We start from the raw sequence: 23,419 nt of genomic DNA, 5'->3' as shown, positions 1-23,419 counted from the left end.
ATGCATGCACTCTATTTTACCGTCTTTGAAGATTTTACAGTGAGCTACCTGAACGAACAACTCCTGAAAACATGACTTGTGTCCCTCATTCAATAACACTTCTGTAACCTTCACATTAGATTAGATTCACAAAGTCTAAATGCAATAAAACTGATCTAGAGTGCAAAGAAAAATGACTTTCACGTAGTGAAAAAGCTTATATTTTGCATGCTTATTTAATACAAGAATAACAAAAAAACCACAAAATTACAAGCTTTATAAGCTGCTTCTGTTACTGGGCTAGCAAGAACACCTGTCCTTTATTTTTACAGAGATGTTCATGTGGTCAGTGTCAAATTTGCATAGTAATTTAGAGATATTTTTGCTTTTTTTTCCAATTCTTAAACTAAAAACCTTATAATAAACTTGAAAACCTAGACTTTTTGATCTCACTGTATAAAACAGTTTATTGAACTATAATTATTAGAAAACGTATGATTTATGTGTCAATGTGAAATAACTGTATGCAAGTATTTTTAATTAATTTAATAAAGTGCAACCACGTACCTCCTCGTTGAGAATTTCCTGACATTGGGAGTAGTTTCCCTTCTTCGCCCAGGTCCCATTGGCAAGACACTCTCTGTACACGTTATCTGGAAACACAGACACACACACACACACACACACACTGGTTATTGGCTGATCCCCTTATTTAATTTCTTAGGCAGATAAATAGTTTATATAATGTTTATTCTGAACATCTGTGGAAAGATATGCCACTTCTTCTTGCATGGTATGTAATCCATTACATAATTCAAAAGTTATGCAACATGATCCAAAACATCAGGAATATGAATAGGGCAAAAGTCAATATTTGACCTCACAGTGCATGTAGGTTTGACCTTAACATGGATATCTAGTTAACCCTGACTATACGTTAAAATCTAGTCCACATAAAACTGATTTATGACTGAAAATCCTTCATTCTGTGCAGTGAAGAGACGAGTGTAACCTAAACTGAAAGAACATTAAACATCTTTTGCTCAATTTTGGTTTACAAATATCTCCTGAAATATGAAACGTCTATGGTAAAATCCATCCTGGGTGCAGATGTGTATGAATGAAAAAGCGATTTCAGGTTTCATTTCTCATTTCCATTTCAGTGGTTTCCAATTTCATTGTGGGACATTTCCTCTACAAGACTTATATTGTGCTTTGAACAGCCATTGTTAGATCTGGTTAAAAGTTTTCTTCTTCAAAATTCCATAAAATAGGTTGAAATCCAACAAAATGAGAATCTGGGGCAAAGTTATTTTCACTGAGTACTCAGAACTCTGCTGACAGAAATGTTGAAATACAGTAGAGCCATAAGCATTTTATCCAACGGCACTTATATTACTCTCCTGCAGGAACAATCCGAGTGTCTTCCTCTATAGTATTAAGGTTGGAAATGGGGTTAGTATTGCATTATGCTTCCGGGAGCTATCCAGTTCAAGACTAACAGATACTTCAACCAGACCAACTTAATCACTAATCTGAAACCCACACATTAATCACTGTCTGTTACCACTTCTGCTATTGGAGCAGCTAATTTCAGGTTGGATTTTCTTATTAAGAAAAATCATCAGTTTATTTGAAAAAAGTATTATGACTTTTTCGTCACAGAATATATCTTGAAATAAATGTAACTTTTGTTTATAAATCTGCACATTTCTTTTTTAAATAAATGCACTGCCATTCAAACATTTGATAATAGATATATATACTGTATAATACTTTTATTCAGTAAGAATGAATTAAACTGATTAAAATGATATTAAAGACATTTATATCGTTACAAAACATTTCTATTTCTATTTCAAATTTGTATGTTTCTTGATTGTCAAATCCGCATTTCTTTGGTTGCTGAAAATTCAGCTTTGCATCACAGGAATAAATTACATTTTAAAATAGAAAATGTATTTTAAATTGAAATAATATTTTACACTATTATTGTTTTAACTGGAATTTTGATTAAATAAATGTAGCTTGGTATAATGCAGCATATTTATTTGAATTATTTCAGCATATTTATTTCCATATTTCAAAAACAAACACACAAAAAAATCTAACTTATATTGGATGTATAGATTAAAGGATGTATAGATATTTTGCTGAATAACAAGACAATATTTGAAGATTTATGCTTTACAACTTTCCTTGGAATACTGTAACGATGCATCTAAATATTCCTTTCCTTTGAACAGTGCACAATGGTTGCTCATTAACTTTTAGCTAATATGACAGTCATCCACCATTTGAAAAAAATAAAAAATAAATAAAATAAAACAGAATCTTCTCTACTATATTTTAGTTTCCATGGGAACTGGTGCAACTGTTGCAACTTTGCCAATTTGTGCATGTATGTAGAGCAAAGATTCAAGTCGAGGTGATGCTACAAGATGATTAGAGCCCTGATTGCCCTACAGGCCCGATATCAGCACCCATCATAACAAGACACAATTACTGGAGTGATATCAGCTAGAGCTTACCATCCATCATAGCTGTGACAGTAGAGGACAATGGGATTTAAAGGACATGGCTGTTTTTTCTTAATGCATGTGAGCTAAAGGCACACTATACATCGAGGGAATGATAAACATACAGCAATAGTTGCACCAAAATGCCTTTTTTTTGTCATTACACAATGTCAGGAGTTTGGTGAGATGCAGAAATCAGGAAGAAGTTGAGAGGAATCTATCTGTGAGTCCATCCATCATGTGTGAACTGACTATCTATCTATTTTATTAACATATTATTTAATCAAACTTTAGAAATATAACTATGTAGTACTATCAAGGTTTCAACATGATGAGGTAATTATGATTTTTTTAGGAGATGATGGGAGTTGTTATGTGATATTTTGCACGAAGATGCCATGCATTATTTCTTTTTTATGTGTTGTTTTCTCATGATCTCAAAATTTCTCCAAAAAAACTATGCTCTCACCATTTCTCTGCAAACTACTTTGTCGACATCTGTCAATCATCATTCTATAGCCATTTAGATGTCTCTGTCCCTCAAGCTGACTAGCAATGAAACTGACCACATGTGAAGAATCACTACTGCATCTATGATAAAATTATAGCCTCCTTCTCAAGTGTCCGAGAAAGATATAAATAAAAATGCTTTATCACTGAAAGACATCGATCTGTTTCAGCATGATTGATTCCCTGGTCAAATTAACAACAAAGTCACCCAACTGTGATGTAGGAGATTAGATACTGCTTTTAGAAATGTTTTTGTTACCGTCACACCAAGTAAAGAGCAATGGAAAAGTTGAAATCACCACCAGATGATTCCTTGTAGAGTTCATTCTGTTTTGTTCATCAACTGTTTTGTTTCCTGGGAAAGACTTTAATACTAACTTAGGCAAGTAGTAAACAAACAATCCAAGAAATAACAGTAATTAGGACGCTTCTGACACAACTCAAAACTTTAACTCAAATGGTAAAAATAGCTGAAGAGCCTTGAAACAGTGACTCAAACTCACTTACATTTAAAGACAAAAATTGTGAACTCAACCCAAACACTTACTGCAGGGAAGGAAACACTCTTTCCATTACTCTCTCTTACTAACTTCCTCTCGTCTTTGCCTTTTGCTCATGACAATATTAATTGAGCATCTGAAGGTGAATGGCAGCTCCATAGATCACACAGGCAAACAGGGCACAGAGGAACCGCTACACGGTGAGTCACCTGCCTCCTGTAAACCTCCACATCCAGCCGGTTTGATCAACCGCACAATTGCCTGAAGCAGATCTGATGGTGTGACGAGACAAATAGAAGGTTGTCAGTGCTTTCACAGCCAGGATAGCCATTTCTGTGGGGATGAGTAGTGAACAATGCTGGAAAACAATGCAGCATTGTGACTAAGTGCTGAAGTATTTGTTAAACAATTGCCGTGCGATTAGGAAGAAGAGTAAGATGAAGAGTAGAGAGGAGTGGAAATCCCCTTATCCTGCTTTTGAAAGTGGCATGTCATCTTTTCTGACATGCAGCATTTAAAAAAAAAACACACAAGGTTTTTTGAGTATTAAAAATTGTATTAAATACAGTAAGCTTTTTTATTATTATTCAGCAAAGATGCATCAAATTTATCAAAAGTAGTAGTAAAGATATTTATGTTACAAAACATATCTACATGTTGATGTTAATAAATGCTGTTCAACCCACAGGAACCAATTACATTATATAATATATTAAAATATAAAATTATTATTTATTATAATATTATAACTGAAGTCTCATAGAACCAAAAAATAAAATAAAATAAAAAAATTGTAATGATGATAGGACAGTATGAAGCACAATGACGCTATATGTTGACGTGCTGCCCATGGGGCTATTGGTGCCAGTGTAATAAGAAGAAGAAGAAGGAGAATTTAAACAATAAATGAATGAAATGCATGCATTTGGATCATTACTAAGGGGCTCGATATAGCATGGAGCCAGTAATGGTCACAGTTCCAAAAGCTTACTGTGAAACAATGTAGGAACGATGACAAAAATTGTACACCGTTACATACAGAATGTTGTCACAGCTCTTGCATGCTCCGCCAGTGACCCATGGAGAGCAAATGTCACTCAGAATAATGAAAAAAAGACTGCCACTGAACTGGCTTTCTCTATACCTGTCATAATAGCTTGCTGAAATGGTGCTGAATTTGCAGCCTTTGCAAAAAGGCAATAAAAAAGTCTATCAAGGTCAGACAGAAACTGACAATGCCTGAAAGACAGCAGGGAAAGTGAGACAGGGCGAGAGACAGAGAGGAGGAGAGAGAGAGGAGGGATGAGGAGTTATTTCATATCATGTAAAACCCTCCTCCCACAGTGGCAGTATAATTAACTTTCACACACTTGCCCTGAGGTGGCAACTCAGAAGCTGAAGATTTTCGCTTCACATTTCTCCCAATGTTAAAACAAACCTTTTATACAATATTCTATTTTTAAACTATAATTTAAACGTGAGTGCACTACATAGGGAAGTAATGAATGAAAATGACTGCGTGAATTCAATATTCGATCCAAACACTTTGCACTAAAGAGAGATCAACTGAACCCAAAGATCTCTTGCATGTGCACTTCACTATTCTCTATATTGTGAATTACATATATTGTAGTGCACTACAGTGTATCTCTGCAGTTAAAAAAATAAAAATAAAAAAATCACTTCAAAAATGGATGAGGGATTTTTAGATGCTGATCTAAGTCCTGTGTGCCAAAGAGTTTCAGAATCTATTAAATATTTTAAAATAAAGAATTAAACACTATAACTATAAATACATATTGTATCTGTTAATTATATGTTTTGTCGATAACAATAGAAAGTTAGAGGAAAATACAAATAAGAATCAACACATACAGTACAAAGCTTACACTATTTTAGTAAGTGTAACTAAAATAATTTCATTCAAAGATGCAGAGATAACATATGATCAGATCTACTTGGGCAATTTTGGTTGAGAGCTTGATTAACCGGCTCAGGTGTGCTCAATTAGAGTTCATTTTATCGTTCATTTTCATCGTTTAGCCTTACGGAGTACAGCAAACACATCAGAGATGCCTACTTCAAACAAATAGTGCTAGTGTCACCTGAATTCCAGCAAACGAGCAACAAAGATAAACTCTTGTATATATTGGGAGAGAAGGAAACGTGCATCCACCTGGCAGCGCAGTATGTGTACTCCTGCCATCAAATGAGGGACAAAGGCTGAACCCTCTTTACCATTTACAATAACTCTCTGTATTATTTGAATCTGTTATTTATTTATTTATTTTCTTCTCTTTTCATTGTGACAAGTTGGACATGTATATGTTTTTATTTTTCCCCTTTTTTATTAATCTGTATGTTTGTATAATATACTTATTGCTTTGGCAACATTGTGATATGTTACACAGTTATGCCAATAAAGCTCATTTGAATTGAACTGAATTGAATTGAGAGAGAGAGAGAGAGAGAGATTACCACTTAATTTTAGAAAAAATACAATTATTATAAAAACTTTTTTAAAGGAATATTCACACAATTTTTCTACCATGTATTCATTTTAACAGTAAACCTCTGTTTGTTTACCAGAAAATGAAAGGGCTTCATTTTAATTTGATTAAATATAAATAAATGTTTCATGCCTTCATTTGATTATCAGAAAAAATAAAACAAGAATTTCTGGAAGAAAAAAAAAGAAAGAAAAAAAATGTAGGGGCCCTATTGTTCAAAATGTTGAAATTGACAGTTTTGGACTTATTTTTTCACTGAAATAAATGTATTTTCGGTACTTTACACAGAGAGTAAAGTACCGAAAAAAGGTATCGTTGGGTACCAGTACCGAATTTCAGGTACCGATACCAGTACCATACCGGTTAAAATGTGAACGGTACCCAACCCTAACTTCAACCCAATCAAATACTTCTGGAGAAACCTGAAAATGTGCATCTGCCCCCATCCAACCTGAACGAGCTTGAGAGGTGAACAGGTGAGGCGAAGAATGGCAGATAATTGCCAAATGCTGATGTGCACAGCTTGTCGCATCATACCCAAAAAAGTCTTGAGGCTGTTAAGGTGCTTCAGCTGAGTACTGAGTTAAGGGTTTGAATACTTATGCAATGTACTTATTTCGTTTTTGTTATTTTTAATAAATTTACAAAGTTGTGACAGTTCTGTTTTTGCTTTGACATTATGGTGTATGGTGTATAGATTGATGTGGGGGGGGGGGGGGGGGGTAATTTAAAGCAGTTTAATATAAGGCTGCAACATAAAGCGTGAAATAAATGAAGGGTTCTGAATATTTTCGCAAGGCACTGTATAAAAAAAAAATGGTATAGTAAATACAAAGTTAATGGTAGTCGGGCATGCAGATTTTAAATGACTAAATTAAAAACTTGAAAGGAATCCACACACTTAGACAAACTGCAAATCCAAAGAAACATGAGGCTGAGACGAGAAGACTTTTACTAAGGAATTGCACAAAATATACAATGCATTGCTAGTATTCAGCTCCGATTTCCAATATTTGCAATACATAAATGCCTGTTTATGAAGTTATTTATTTGAATAACTAAAGTAGCATAGATAATATATCTAGTAATGTTTATCACATGTTTATTTTGCACAACTACTCTAATAAAATGTATTGTGGTTACAATCAAGATTGCCTTTATAGCAGTATATCTGCTACAAATGAAGGTTTTAAACTGATATTGTTGTGATTCTTTCTTTTGCATCGACAGATGTGTAGCATAAAGCATCAAGAATGAGTGGGCTGTGTCGTTTCTGACCTGTAAATTGAACTGTATGCACTGCATAAAAGACGACATCTGTTGTTTTCTCCACAGAACTCAGAGAGGTACGCTGAAAAAACAGTGAACATTTGTGCATTTGTTCTAATGCTCCAAATTAAAGCTGGTATTTTACTGTCTGCCATCTGACAACATCATTTCAACTATAGAAAAGGTGATTAAAAAAAACTAAATTTTGGAAATCTGACTAACCATTTCAATAGCTTATTGTCTTCTTTTCTAACTTTTGGGAAGTCGTGGCCTAATGGTTAGAGAGTCGGACTCGTAATCGAAAGGTTGCGGGTTCGAGTCTCCGGCCGGCAGGGATTGTAGGTGGGGGGAGTGAATGTCCAGCGCTCTCTCCACCCTCAATACCACGACTGAGGTGCCCTTGAGCAAGGCACCGAACCCCCAACTGCTCCCCGGGCGCCGCAGCATTGGCTGCCCACTGCTCCGGGTGTGTGTTCACGGTGTGTGTGTGTGTGTGTGTGGATTTGTTCACTACTCACTGTGTGTTCACTGTGTGTGTGCACTTGGATGGGTTAAACGCAGAGCACCAATTTCGAGTATGGGTCACCATACTTGACAATACGTCACGACTTAAAAAAAAAAAAAAAAAACTTTACTGAGGCTTTTTATATTTTCCCCCAAATATGTTCTCCAACAAACCGCTACTAATGAAGTCAAGCCAAGTTGCTGGGTTCAAAGCTCTTTCATGAATTTGATAGATAATTCAATGTTAAATTCAATGGCAATGAATGCACATTCTTTTCATTTCATTAAATAAAGCTGTCACTCTGCATGATCTTTAGAAAAGACAAAGCAAACAATTATATTTAATTAATTTAAAGCCTTCAATGTCATTTCACTCAATCTAATGTGAAAAAAATAAATAAATATTTGTTTCAAAATACACAAATAATCCTGGTATATCTACACATATTCAGATGTGCGTGTAGCCTGAGCACCTGATCATCTGAACATCATCTGATAACGACAATATATTTTTACCATGTACATTCCAAATGTTTGTGTGTATGCACAAACTGACTTTGTGAATGAATGAAGTTGCCCATTCAATTCAAGTCAACAATTTCAAGTCAATATAATTTACAGTACTGACAGTATACTCTATTCTACTGGCAGAATGGAAAACCTTATGGTGGTGTCATTAGATATTACAAACACTATGGATTTTATGTCAGTTTGTTTGGGTAATGCAAGTGCATTTTTTAATGTGATGACTGTTCATTACAGTACTATAGCATTTCTCATTGATTTGAATTATGTATCCTGATTGATTTAACTAATATCCACCTCTTTAATCTCTCTGACAAGCCTCAATTCCACAAATACATTGATTGGTTCATCTCCCTTGCAGTCCATGCTGTTCTGTGCGGACAAAATGCAAATGCTCAATAATATACTGGTGACTGGCAAATCTGTGATGAAAATTCATTATTTTTGGATTAATTTCATTCATTGTGTTTTGGTGTATTTGATACTATATAAACAGACATAAACAACAAAAATAAGACCACTTGATTTAAGTGATGTTAAAATTTGTTAAAATTAATGAGAACAAAAGCAAATTAAACTTTTTTTATTCAATTATATTGTGAAAGACTATTACTTTAAAGTTAAAGTTAAAATTTTTGGTGTTTTGTTATAAATTAGCTCTAACATGAATTCACAAATTCATTCCCAACAAAAAAGCATTTTTCAATATTCTTTCAATCTTGTTTTTTTTTTTCTTTCTGTCATTTAAAAACACACAGATTTGATTCCACTGGGGAATAAAAGCCATGAGAAAAGCCGATATAAGAGTACAGACTGTGTGCAGTGCCCTGTGAATATTGTAAATGTTCCTGATTTGTGCTACACACTGCCTGAAGCTCTACAATATGTTACAGCCACGGGACTTTAAAAACCAATCATGCTTTCAGCTCCAGTGAATCGTAATACACGAATCAACTAACCCAGCATCTTATGGGTGTAGGGCCATCCTTAATGTGTATGATAAAGTATATCAACCACACACACTCTCACAAAAGTCTCACAATAATTTTCCAAGCACCTGGTTTATTACACATTGCACCGTCTTTCTAAGCTTTGTTCCAGGAGTAGGAGAAAAAAAGGAATTATTATTATGGATAAGACAAATCATTACTTGTGAGTTCTCTCTGTCCCCTATCCACCCATCCGTATTCTCATATATATCATCTTTAATAATGACTTTGGCATCAGACTTCATTCTCTCCATCTCCTCCTCTCTCAGTTTCTCCTCCTCTTTAGATTCTCCTTTCCTGTCTATTTTTCACTTTTTTTGCTAAACAAGTTACATATTTCAAGAAATATGACTAATGGACATTCTCTCATCGAGAGCCTTGGCTCCATGAGAACAGTCAACACTTTCATCTCCCTTATAAATTAAATTAAGGATTGAGATTACATTCCATTTTAATGTAAGCTTTAACCCATCTCAGCTACTATTTCTAACACTTGAAAGACCTGCAAAGGCTTGTGAATCTGCAGCCACAGGGTTTGTTTGACAGAGGTAAACCATACTAAACCTTTGAGAAAGAAAGAAAGAAAGAAAGAAAGAAAGAAAGAAAGACGGCAAGAAGGACAAAAAATGGAATGAAGGAACAATAGAAATATAATGGGAAAAAATGGAATAAAGAGATGACACAAAAAGGAATAAAAACAAATGGAAAGATGAGAGTAAAGAGGGAAAGAAGAAGGAAGGAATGATAAAAGAATGAAAAAGGAAGACAGAAAAGAAAAAAGTATTGAAAGAAAAGACACAAAATGAATTAAAGAGAAGGCTGGAAGAAAGGAAGCGTGAAATGAAAGAAGAAAAATTTTAAAGAGAGAAGGGAATAAAGAGAAAACTTAAAGAAAGAAAACAAAAGGCAGGAAGGAAGGAAGGAAGGAAGGATGAATAAAAACAAAGAAGCGAATAAAGTGAAGACAAAGAAAGAAAACAAAAGTTAGGAAGGGAGGAAGTATACTGTATAAAGAAAGAAGGGAATTAAGAGAAGACATAAAGAAAGAAAACAAAAGGAAAGGGGAATAAAAAGAAAGAAGGGAATATAGAGAAGACAAAGAAAAAAATGAAAGGAAGGAAGAAAGGAAGGATAAAAAAATTAAAAAGGAAGAAAGAAAAGACAAAAAGTAATGAAAGAAAAGACACAAAATGAATTAAAGAGAAGGCTGGAAGGAAGGAATGTCGAAAGGAAGAAAGAATAAAAGGAGAGAAGGGAATAAAGAGAAGACAAAGAAAGAAAACAAAAGGAAAGAAGGAAGGAAGGAAGGAAGGAAGGAAGGATTTAAGGAATAATAAAAAGAAATAGGGAATAAAGAGAAGACAAAAAAGAAAACAAATGTAAGGAAGGGAGGGAGGACATAAAGAAAGAAGGGAATAAAGAGAAGACAAAGAAAGAAAACAAAAGGAAGGAAGAAAAAAGAAAGAAAAATAACAAAAGGGAAGGAAGAGAAAAATGGGAAGGAATATTGAACGGAAGGGAGGAAGGAAGGGGAAAAAAATGAAAAAGAAAGAAAGGAATAAAGAGAAAACAAAAGAAGGAAAGAAGAATTAACAAAGAGAATGTGGCAATGTAACATTTCATTAAAAAAAACTGTACACCTCTGTCCACAGGGAGCATTTAGAACTCGTATCGAGGGATACTGGAACACTTTTGTCACAGCAGTGAGTCTGTCTCATGGGTCTGTGACCCATACTCGAAATTGGTGCTCTGCGTTTAACCCATCCAAGTGCACACACACACACAGCAATGAGTAGTGAACAAATGTGCACACACACACACACACACACCGTGAACACACACCCGGAGCAGTGGGCAGCCATTTATGCTGCGGCGCCCGGGGAGCAGTTGGGGGTTCGGTGCCTTGCTCAAGGGCACCTCAGTCGTGGTATTGAGGGTGGAGAGAGCGCTGTACATTCACTCCCCCCACCTACAATCCCTGCCGGCCGGGGACTCAAACCCGCAACCTTTCGATTACGAGTCCGACTCTCTAACCATTAGGCCACGACTTCCCAATGTTTTACCACTGATAACAAGCCCACTAATTGTTCTGCCAGTGTGTGTGTGTGTGTGTGTGTGTGTTACAGCCACACACACACACACACACACACACACACACACACACACACACTGGCAGAACAATTAGTGGGCTTGTTATCAGTGGTAAAACATAGCTTGGTAGCATGCACCAGCTCAAAAACTGACCTACATGCAGCCCAACACACACAAGTGCACACACTCCCCCTCTGTACCACACACACAAACATGAATCTGAAAGCTTGTTATGTAGTGTAGCTCTCAGCTGTCGGCTCGGTTATGAAGCTCAAACTGCTGCCGTTCCTATCAAGCTGTGCCAGATGCAAACATCCATCCAAAACATGACTTCAACACGTCACAGGTGTTGAAAATATCCCCAAAGACCTGCCATTGTTTGAAGTCCAACAACATCGGCTTGACAAGAGATGTGAGAATATGTCAAGCGCCTAGGTCTTCTATAAAACAGATATAAAAAAGAAACAGCTTGTGCTGTCATAAACAGGAGCAGACGGAGCAGTCCAGATGGGACTGTGAAGTGAGATGCTCTGCACTTACTGGTGGTGTTGTAACGGACTCCGAGAAAGGTCTCTGGACAGGGACGGGACACCACTTCTCCAGCACTGCTTCTGGGCCAGCATGTCCCAATGCCATCAATCGAAGTGTTACAGAACAAATCTGAAAAACAGGGGGACAGAGAGAAGAACGACTTTAAATTAAAGCATTAGATTGTGAAACACAAACACACAAATCTGGACATGCTTAGCTGGAATTGTTTATATTTGGTTAGAGTATATTTTAGGCCTAAATGTGAAGAAAACTGATGAGGTTATAAGTAACTAACTAGATACATTTTTATTTGTTAAGCTGTTTTCATTATAATATACATCAAAAATGTTAATTGTGCTTCAGGGGCTTTATGTATCGTAAAGATAATATTGTTGAAACATTTTATTATTTTCTAAATTTTCCCTTTAATTTTAATTTTAAAGTAATTTAATTTGTAATTTAGCTAAGTTTTTTTTATATATATTGTCAGTCCTCTGTGGTGTGTCATGTGTTCCCGCCTCATGTTTCCATATTTGGTTTGTTTCCTGTCCTTGTTAAATGTTATCATTAGTTAATTCTTGTCCAGCCGTGTTCGTCTCGTTATCTATGATTTACCTGTGTATTTATAGTCCTGCCTGTTCAGTTTTATTTCGTCTGCGCGTTTAGACGCAGCGACCCGGAGCTCTCCCCTTAGCAGCTTTAGTAACAATAGCGTCAAAACTTATACACGAAAAGCAATCTTGCGTCTAAGGGACTGTTGTTTGGGACGTGCACCGAGTGATTGTGGTTCCATTCCGCTAGAGATTATACGTTCAGCGGCACGCACGAAGATCAACAACAGACCCACTGAGAGGAGATGCAGGCGAAGATGTGAGAGGAAGCAGAAGCGGGGTAAGAGAGCCGGTATCCGAGCAAGGCTACGATTAGCCCCACACAAATCTGCTGTTCCCAGCATCTTCCTCGCTAACACCCGCTCCCTTGTTAACAAGATGGATGACGTGAGATTGCGGGTTACCAACAATTACTTGGATAGCTGCATTACGGTGTTTACGGAGACTTGGCTGCATGAAAACATCCCCGACCTAGCTGCCGAGCTAGCAGGTCGCTCCCTTTACCGTGCAGACCGCACAGCCAATTCCGGTAAGGCAAAGGGAGGAGGGGTGTGTGTCTACATTCATAACAGTTGGTGCACGGACACGGCTGTTATTGAGAGACATTGTTGTCCGGATTTGGAATTTTTAATACTTAAATGCAGACCTTTTTACCTGCCCAGGGAATTTTCAATTGTCTTCATTACTGCCGTTTACGTCCACCCTCGAGCTAATGTTAAGCTAGCCATGGCAAAGCTACATGACTCTATCTGCAAGCAGCAAAACAAACACCCAGAGAGTTTTTTTGTTGTGGCAGGTGATTTTAATCACTCATGTCTAAGGGCTGTTCTGCCCAAATTTTATAAAAATGTGGACATTAAAACAAGGAAAATTAAAACACTGGACCAGGTCTACACAAATGTTTCTGGGGCTTATAAAACTCACCCTTCACCTCATCTTGGGCAATCGGATCACTTGTCTTTGTTCTTGACACCAGCCTATAAGCCTCTCATCAGCAGAACAAAACCACAAATCAAGACAATACAGATTTGGACCGAGGAGGTTTCTTCAGCTTTGCAGGACTGTTTTGAAGATACCAAGTGGGAGCTCTTTGACCAGTCAGACCTTGAGCTATACACCACCACAGTCCTGTCTTACATCAATTTTTGTACAGCCACTGTAACCTTGGAAAAACAAATCAAGGTGTACCCCAATCAGAAACCTTGGTTTAACAACAGAGTGCGGGAGTTGCTCAGAGTTCGGGACATAGCACTGAGATCACGAGATAGGGAGGAGTATGGGAGGGCTAGGGCCAACCTAAACAGAGGCATAGCACAAGCCAAGCGGAAGTATAAACAACGGATTAAGGATAACTTCAATGAAAATAATCCCCGTGCCATGTGGCAAGGTGTAAGGAACATCACTGACTATAAGCAGAGCAACAGTCATCCATCCTCCACTGACCCCTCCCTTCCTGATCAGCTAAACACATTCTTTGCCCGCTTTGAGGACAGCTCTAGCAGGAGGTCAGACCCAGATGCAGACACCAGCTTTCCAGAGAGCGATCAGCCATTCACTCTCCAGAATTATCAGGTAAAGAGAGTACTATCCAACATCAACTGCAATAAAGCAACAGGACCAGATGGCGTTTCAGGACGAGTATTGAAGGCATGTGCTAATCAGCTCACTGCAGTATTCACACACATCTTCAACCTGTCGTTACGGCAGGCCACTGTTCCCACCTGTCTGAAAACTGCTACTATAATCCCCATACCCAAAACCTCTGCTATTACCAGCATGAATGATTACCGGCCAATTGCTCTCACCCCAGTGATTATGAAATGCTTTGAGAGACTGGTTTTGTCCCATATCAAAGCATGTATCCCTCCTGATCTTGACAAACACCAGTTTGCATATAGGATCAACAGATCCACAGACGACGCTATTTCAATTGCACTGCACGCAGCTTTTACACACTTGGAAAATCCCAATAGCTACGTTAGGATGCTGTTTGTGGATTATAGTTCTGCGTTCAACACCATAAATCCAATAAAACTGGTCAACAAACTGCAAACACTGGGTCTGGGAGTACTTCTCTGCCACTGGATTGAAAGCTTTCTCAGTAATAGACCCCAGCACGTCAGGTTTGACCACCACTGCTCTCAAAACATCATTGTCAGCACTGGGGTCCCCCAAGGCTGTGTTCTTAGTCCAGCACTCTACTCTTTGTTTACATATGACTGCACCTCCTCCCACAATTCAAATACCCTCATTAAATTTGCAGACGATACAACCTTAGTGGGACGCATAACTGACAATGATGAAACTGCATACAGAGAGGAGGTCCAGATACTAACTACTTGGTGCAAGGACAATAACCTCATTCTAAATACAAAAAAAACAAAAGAAATTATAATAGATTTCAGGAGAAGCAAAAAAACACCCCACAATGGTCTGTGTATTAATGGAGAGGAGGTCGAGCGAGTCTCAAGTTTTAAATTTCTGGGAGTGTACATTACTGAGGACCTGACATGGAGCTTGAACACCACCTGCATCATTAAGAGAGCTCAGCAGAGACTGTTCTTCCTGAGGACCCTGAGACGCAACAAGCTTCCCCGGAAGCTGCTGATCAGCTTCTACCGCTGCACAATAGAAAGTGTCTTAACATACTGCTGTACTGTGTGGTATTCTAGTTGCACTGTTGCGGACAAAAAAGATTTACAGCGGGTTGTGAAGACAGCTGAAAGGATTGTTGGCTCCCCACTTCCAAACTTGTGTGATATCCACTCAAATCGTCTCTACACACGGGCAACAAACATCCAGCAGGACCCCTCACACCCCGGAAACTACTTTTTCACCACCCTCCCCTCAGGTAGACTGAGAACTCCAAGAACACACACTAATAGGCTACAGAACAGTTTCTTCCCCAGAGCTGTGGACAGGCTGCAGAAATCATAGTAACCTCTACCAACATCACTAACATTCAGTTTCCCTATAAAACATGTACATTGACACTTACACAACATACAATATACATAACTTATATGTGCAGACAAGCAGTAACACATGGGCCAATTGCAATAACGGACTTTATGCAATAATGGCCCTTCGAATTTTGAGTGTCTTAAATGTGGTTAATGGACTATGGGCACAATCGAATGATCTCTGTGCAATAGCTTGTGTTTTAGGTTTTTTATATTTTTAATATTTTTAGAGTATTTATTTATATTATGGGTTGAATGTATCATAATGTTAATGTGTGTAAATGTTTACTTCAATGCTGCTAATTAGATTGCTCTAACATAATTTCGTTGTATAAGCATATGCAATGATAATAAAGATCAAATCAAATCAAAGTCTGGTCTACTCGTTACTCCCCCGGTGTTCCTGTTCCTGTTCCTGTTCCTGTTCCTGTTCCTGTTCCTGTTCCTGTTCCTGTGTCTGTGTCTGTGTCTGGCCCTGCCTTGATGTCATCAGTAAAGACTATTATTTGAAGTTATATCCTCGTCTGCGTGTTCTTGTGTCCTCCCTCGTGTGTGCACCGTGACAATATACAGTATGTCTCTATAACCTTTATTATTTTTTATTTCAGTTTCAATTTGAGTTATTTCTGGTACATATAGTACATTGAATTATGCTAAATTAAAATGAGAAATTTAAAGTTTAATTTCAGTTAATGTTTCAAATAACATTTTTATTTAATTTGTTATAGATTTTAGTTTCTGTTTTAGTTTTTGTTAACTATAATAACCCTGGAAAGCAATAAACAGAAGATAATAACTAAAAGTGGTGATGCTACTAACTAGTTATATATTTCACTAGCATGATTCTAGTTTAGCAGTTTTCATATTTATGTTTAAAAAAAAAGAAAATCACTTTTCACAGCCCATTCACACCAATAACTATAACAATATTAGAATAGCACACTAACAATAAATATAAGAGCAAAAACTGTTTTCAAATTGAAATCAGTATAACCATTATTGATAATTGAGCAACAATAATAACATAAAAATTGAGAATGATTTTTTTCAGGATCATGATGTATGTAATAATTCAGAACATTCAGCTTTTCCATCAATAAATGAAGTTCTGTCATGACAACTCTCGGAGGGATTGGTATGGTAATGTACATGACAATGTTAATGTATTTGGTCTTGGCAGAATAGATCTGCTACGCTGCTGCTGCTGCTGTGGCAGAGCAAGTACCGAGACTCGCTACTGTCAATACATCCACAACATGCTGCTGTGAGCATGTAGGAAATACTGCTGCTGCACATATAACACATATGAATAACCCACCATATAGCATACACAAATCACCTCGTAGCAGATCTCTACAGGTGGAGCTGGGGAAGGTGAAGGGTTTCTGAAGTGCGCTGCTAACAGCTACAGCAAACAAAAGCCTTGAATATTGAGCAGTGAGCTCATTGGCTACTGATACAGGAGAGAAGCAATCAGATGTGCCATGTGATAATGATGTCATTAGGTCATTGTAATTATTCCAAACTTTTGACTGGTAGTGTAATAAAAGTGCCAAAAGAAAAGGTGTATTGTTGAAATGCAGTGTTACTTATTGGCAGCTGAAAGCATAATCTAATTGAACAAAATATTTATTAAACAAACACTGAAGATAATGTGCAGAACTTAGTGACTGGTGTTCCAATATTTGCTGATAATGCACTGAGCTTTCCGCTACGTGCACAGAATCATTTCTTTAAATTGAGTTAATCAGCACCAAGTGTATCCTATTACATATGCAGGAGATAATTTAACACTGGTTATTTTCTATGTGGCAACGATCGAGTCTCATGTTTCCTAAAGAAATGTTATTTCTTAAGAAACTGGAGAGTAAACATATTCAGAGGCTCTGGCATAAGCACTTAAGGCTATTAACGGTGATGGCTGCATGGGAGACACGTGGGATTCATGAAGATGGTTTCAATTGAATATCTCTTTATCCATCTTTATCTCTGCGGCTTTCTTCTATGTGTTTGTGTGAGCTGCAGGGCACACTCGTATTGTCTGAATTTGCCTTTTTTCCAGAATACAGAGTTTTTTTCACACATTGTTCTTGCAATCAGAAAGGATCTGTGGAGCCCAGCGGAGATTAAAATCTTTGTTTAAGAATTCTTAATCTTCCGTGCTGGAGACTTTCACATATATGTCTTAATCCACTACATTCTGGGGACCATCTGTTTGACCAAACCATGGAAGACATAGGTTGTGTTTGTGAAACCTATTTTCAAGCACGTTATTTTATTTATCTGGTTATTCTATTGGCATAAAAATGATACACTACATCTTCCCATTTCTAAATTTACTATTTGTTATTTATTATTAAAAATAGAATCATGGCCAGTATGTATTGCAGAGTCTGAAGTAATTTCACATGCTCAAAGCCTACACTAAATATTTTCTTGGGAATATCATTAAATAATATATTTCCATTTAGTCATGGGCATTGGCTGAAACACTGTGTTTCTGTTTGCAGTTTGCCATATTTACAGACAAAGACCTGAGTTGTAAACTCACCTGTAGAATTGGTGGGACTAGACGTCTGATTCCACAGGATCAAAGTGCGAGCTGGGAACAGAAAAGAGAAGAAAAAATTATATATTGATCTCATACATCGTCTTTTTCAGATTTATTGAAATTTTTTTTGTGATTTCTTTAAAGGGTTAGTTCACCCAAAAATGAAAATGAAAAGAATACGAGAATACTTTTGTGCACAAAGAAAACAAAAATAACGACTTTATTCAACAATTTCTTCTCTTCCTTGTCAGTCTTCGATGCACGTTCATGACAATACCACGCACGAGTGTGGTGCTGCTGATGCAGAAATTATCGTAGAAACCAGATGCGCTGCTGCTTGTTTGCGATCAGTGGAATGCACATGCATGCGTGGTACTGTCGTGAACATGCATCAAAATTGTTGAATAAGGTCATTATTTTGTTTCCTTTATGCACAAAAAACATTCTCGTAGCTCATACCAAAATATTATTGTATTCTCGTGGACTATTTTAATTAAGTCCTTATTACCTTTCTGGGCCTTGAACGTGTCAGTTGCGTTGCTGTCTATGCAGAAGCTCTCAGATTTAATCAAAAATATCTTAATTTGTGTTCTGAAGGTGAACGAAGGTCTTACAGGTTTGGAATGACATGAGGGTGAGTAATTAATGACAGTTTTCATTTTTGGGTGAACTATCCCTTCAAATAAATTAATAAATAAATACAAAATGAAATAAAAATGAAAATTAATTAAATAAAATGTATTTTTACAGTAAAATTGGGAAAAAGCTAAATAAATTCAATACAGTAAGCATTACTTATCATTGTTTCCTGAGCAGAAATACATGTATACTGCAGTGCTTCATACACATAATACAATCTTATACAGAACCTTCTCCATCAGTGGGTTTAATGGCTTGAAACACCTTATATTGCTCAATGACTGGTGGAAGATAACAATCCTGGCTAAAAGTGTAACATTTACAAATGCTCCCACATTCCCTTGTTCTTTCATCTCAACACAAGCTGCCATCAGATTTAATTTACAGCACATATTTCTGAGTTTCTTGCTGACAAAAGATCAAAGCCTGCAGATTAAATAATGTAAATAAAACAAGGAAGACAAAATTTTGCTCTAGCAGACAAGGCTGTTTGTAAAATAAAATAAAAAAATATATAATATAATATTATATAATATAATATAAAATAATATAATAGATTTTCAGTGATTCTTTCTGGAGTTACATCATTACACCCGCAGGTTGTGATAGTGACAAGTGCGTCTTTATCAGTGAGTAATTGAATCATTTACAAGCAATTTGTTCCAAAACACCAACTCATTCAGGAATTAAACAAATGACTCTTTGTATAAGTGAGTCATTTAATCATTAACTCAACTGATTCAGAGACCATTATAATTTGGAGCAAAGGTTGTATCGCTTAAATAATAATGATCATGCCCCCGACCTGTATGTATATAAAGTAATATTTCTACCATCAGAGCAATTCAAGCTTTAAGTACCGCATGGAATGCATTTGTGTTTGAGAGTTGAGTTATACTGTTTATTTGACATTGTGTCTTTAAAACAGTGCTGGCAGCACCAAACCAAAATAAACCTGTATGAACTAGAAATTAATTTGGGTCATTTCAGCAGAGATGTGAACAAAGCCACTGAGCCACATTATAATTCATTGTTGTTTTCACCAGATCTTTTGTGTATCTGCAGTCAATCTGTTGTTAAAAAGGTCGCATAACATTTAAACATTGCACAAACATAATGTGTTGGAAAGCTAAGCTGTGATCATTTTGGATATTTAAAACAATTACGTACAGACAATGTGAACAAATAAATAAAATGAATCTAAATGATTCTGAGAAACTTTTTAACTGTACAATATTCTCTGTTTGTCAAGCAAATAGCATTTGAATCTTTACTGTAGGGATTTGTGCACCTTTGCCAATCAAATCATGGTTGAATTTGTTTCTCTATTCACTCTCCTGTCTGCTGTTCACCGAGATAAAACAAGCACACATCTATTAATCTTCTACTCACAAAAGCAATGGATGGTTGCTCTGGCTCCATGGCATTGGGGCAAAAAACACACACACACGCTGGAGCAGAACAACCCAAGCATGTCACCGTGTCTGTTCATCCTCTGGCCTGGAAATAACAGGTGAAGGAACGGGGATATCGCTGAATATCATATCCATTATGAATAATAATTCATAATGGATATGAGCAGCTCTGCTCTCGAAGTCTTTTCAAATCGCAGAAACGGATGTGCAAAACAATGCATTCTCAGTACTGTGCCATAAACATATTGATTCGGAAATACGATTCCACCCTGTGGAATGAAGATTGTTTATTTGGCAGCACAATGAGGTACACTGCTGTTCCTGCAAATGTAATTTATCCTGACATCCATGTTTTTAGTTTTTATGGGAACAATGTGCCTCTCAGGAAATAAACGCATATGATCTCCATGTGCTTTATACAATCTACTGCACATCTCTCAGGAAAAAAAAAAATCAATTATTGGACAGCATCGACTTGGAAAACTGCACTGATAGTTTGGGTTTTACATTCATAAATGTCTCAAAACATCTGCTGATCTGAGCAGCTGAAATGAAGCACTAAATGAAGAGGCAAAAAATGTGGGCTGCTTAAAAATGTTATTATAATGAATAGATTATTAGGAATAATTATTATTGAATTATATTATTTTATGCTCTAATGTAACAACAAATTGTAATAAACAGCAATGTTTACATAAATGTCTACTCAAAATGCAAACTAATCAAGTTATAATTAATTCACTCAAACTTAAACTGATTCTCTGTATTTTTAAACAATGAGCATCATTCAATCAGAATTTGAAAAGTACACTTATTTGATGCATATGCATTGGAACAAGGTTTGCACTGAAAATCAAAAACAAGATCATTATTATACCCTCATTGTGTTGGTTATGTTTGGCGTCAAACTACACGTGATAGCAGTGCAGTGGAGTGACTGAATGATGCAGAGGACACCCACAGCTCACAGTGTGAACAAACAGAAAGATTTGTGTGCAGATGTATTTCTGCTCATCTGTTTGTGTGCATATGAGAGAGAGAGAAGTATAAGTGAGTGCACGAAAAAGCTAAACATATTTGTGATCTTACTTAAAAACAAGCCTACATAATTTACAAGCATATCTTGCTTATGCATAAAGCTTACTGCAATTGTTACAAAACTAAGTTTAAGTAAAATACATAAATGTGAAGAGTTAGGGAAATGCATTTTACTACTTATTGTGTGATTAATTATATATTTTGTTAAACTCCACATAGCCATCATATAGGGAAACAAAGCATTTGAACAGAAAAATGACATGCTCCTGGTACTTCAGTGTTAATTACATTGAGTGGACTCAGTATTACAGTTAATCACAGCTTTGTCATGAGCATCCTGCAATTTACACATGTTCAGATCTGTCAATTTTGATTTCAGAATTACATCAATTATGGCTACACAAACAATCATAACATGGCACATGATATGAAATCTGATCACTTCAGCTCTTGATATTTTATAGATAATTCTAAAAGAATAAGACCTCCAGGAGACATGACCATCAGCATACTTTTCACAAATAATATTTTAAACTGGTTATGTCCTTGTAATCAGAGTCATATTAATGTAAAATATTTGCATTTGCATTAAATGTAAGTTTCAGACTCCAGTCGATCAAATTTATTATCTTGGCAAAAAAAATTAATACATAAATACAAAATAAATAAATAAAATAAAATTAAAATATGTATGTATGTATGTTATGAATAAAATAATGATACTCGGAAACGTTCTAATGATATACATTCAGTCAAGCCTCGACTGATTTTCAGAATCGTTTTATTACAGTATGAAGTTTCACTGCAAGCTGAGTTGACCTGCACATTTGTGTAACTGCTCATACAAATCATTATGAGGGCAACTATAGCTATTTAGTGAATCGTGTTCTGACAAAGAAAATAGGTTATTAAAAAATAATAATAATAAAAATAAACAAATTATTAAATGTAAAAAATATTTAATTTAATATAATTTCAGCTGACAAATTAATTTGAAATAAGCCTGCTTCTCTATTCTACTAAACTCTGGAGACCAGTAATAAATGACAAAGCTCTTGACCCATCCTGATACAAACACAAACAGTGCCTTGTAAAACAGCAGGCAGCAATCAAAGGTCAGCTTCTTAAATGACTCTTAAACTTCTCTTCGTCAAGACTCTCAATTAGTATCACTAAGGTTACCACAGACAAACAAATCAGGAAAATCCAGTTAGCCAGAAACACTTGATTAGTCCCGAAAGTTGGTGTAATTTGAAAATCAATTTTCCTTGAAAGAGTAGGCCACATTTTTGGACCATATGACAATCATTTCAGACACAGATATTCAAAAGATGATTCTATGTGGTTTGGGATGCCAGATTTTCTTATGAGAGCACCTAGGAGGGGAAGTAACATTCAACATCATCTGTCTCTTTGCGTCGATACTGAGCATGACAGATGGGTTGAAGGTATTACTCGGCATTTCATAATCGTCCCCACAGGCAACTGCGATCCCTAGACAGCCACATCCCCGGCCTGTTTTCCTGCGATGCAGCACACGCAAAATTGAATCTAAGACTGGCAGACACAGAACATCTATTAAAAACTTTTCATCATTCAGCTCGGATAGCCAATGTGAGTTTTTTTTTATATCCAGTGATATTACACAACATTAACTCCTTGGGAGTTCGCAATTGTTGCTCTGGCACCAGCAGGCTTTGTTGCTGCAGCTGTGCTGTAGATTAGTGGTTGAATTCCTCAAGACTTGTGTAATTATATCATCACTTGGTCGAGCTGGCCAGTGAAAAGTTCTGGTTTTAAAGGCGTTCAGGACAGATTAATTATCCATTATATGATGAGCATTTACATTTACATTTACATTTACATTCATTTAGCTGACGCTTTTATCCAAAGTGACTTACAATTGCTATATATGTCAGAGGTCGCACGCCTCTGGAGCAACTAGGGGTTAAGTGTCTTGCTCAGGGACACATTGGTGTTTCACAGTGGATTCGAACCCGGGTCTCTCACACCAAAGGTATGTGTCTTATCCACTGCGCCGTCACCACCCCCCATTTAAAAATACAATGTTTGGTTTCACCTTGGAAAATCTTATCTGAAATCACTCACAATTTTTATTGATCTACTCCATGTTTCTTTAAATCCTAGTGAGCTCTGCTGACTCAGCCCCTCTCTTCTGTGGAGTGACGAGCAGACCGCTCCAGATTCGTTGACGCATCAGCCATCTCGCATTCACCATAATAATCAATGAATATTCAAAGATATACAAGCGTAT

The 23,419-nt window shown here is 36.5% G+C and overlaps 2 protein-coding genes across 2 annotated transcripts in view; one reads left to right on the top strand and one right to left on the bottom strand.

The window, feature by feature from the left end:
* Positions 1 to 23,419, top strand: part of LOC306868757 (nucleolar transcription factor 1-like) — a 967,110-nt gene that overhangs the window by 2,067 nt on the left and 941,624 nt on the right. The gene's annotated exons all lie outside the window — the stretch shown is intronic.
* The window catches only part of LOC306868759 (corticotropin-releasing factor receptor 1-like), a gene marked incomplete at both ends in the record, with an annotated part of 130,125 nt that overhangs the window by 69,423 nt on the left and 37,283 nt on the right, over positions 1 to 23,419 (bottom strand). Inside the window, 3 exons of the mRNA XM_079415095.1 lie at positions 547 to 632; positions 11,937 to 12,056; positions 18,053 to 18,103. Of these exons, the coding sequence (XP_079271221.1) occupies positions 547 to 632; positions 11,937 to 12,056; positions 18,053 to 18,103 (257 nt within the window). The remainder of the gene's footprint in view (positions 1 to 546; positions 633 to 11,936; positions 12,057 to 18,052; positions 18,104 to 23,419) is intronic.

This window comes from Barbus barbus, assembly GCF_936440315.1.
Source record: "Barbus barbus genome assembly, chromosome: 4".
Lineage (NCBI taxonomy): Eukaryota > Metazoa > Chordata > Actinopteri > Cypriniformes > Cyprinidae > Barbus > Barbus barbus.
The sequence above is the reverse complement of the archived record's forward strand: the minus strand, read 5'-3'. Positions and strand labels throughout refer to the sequence as shown.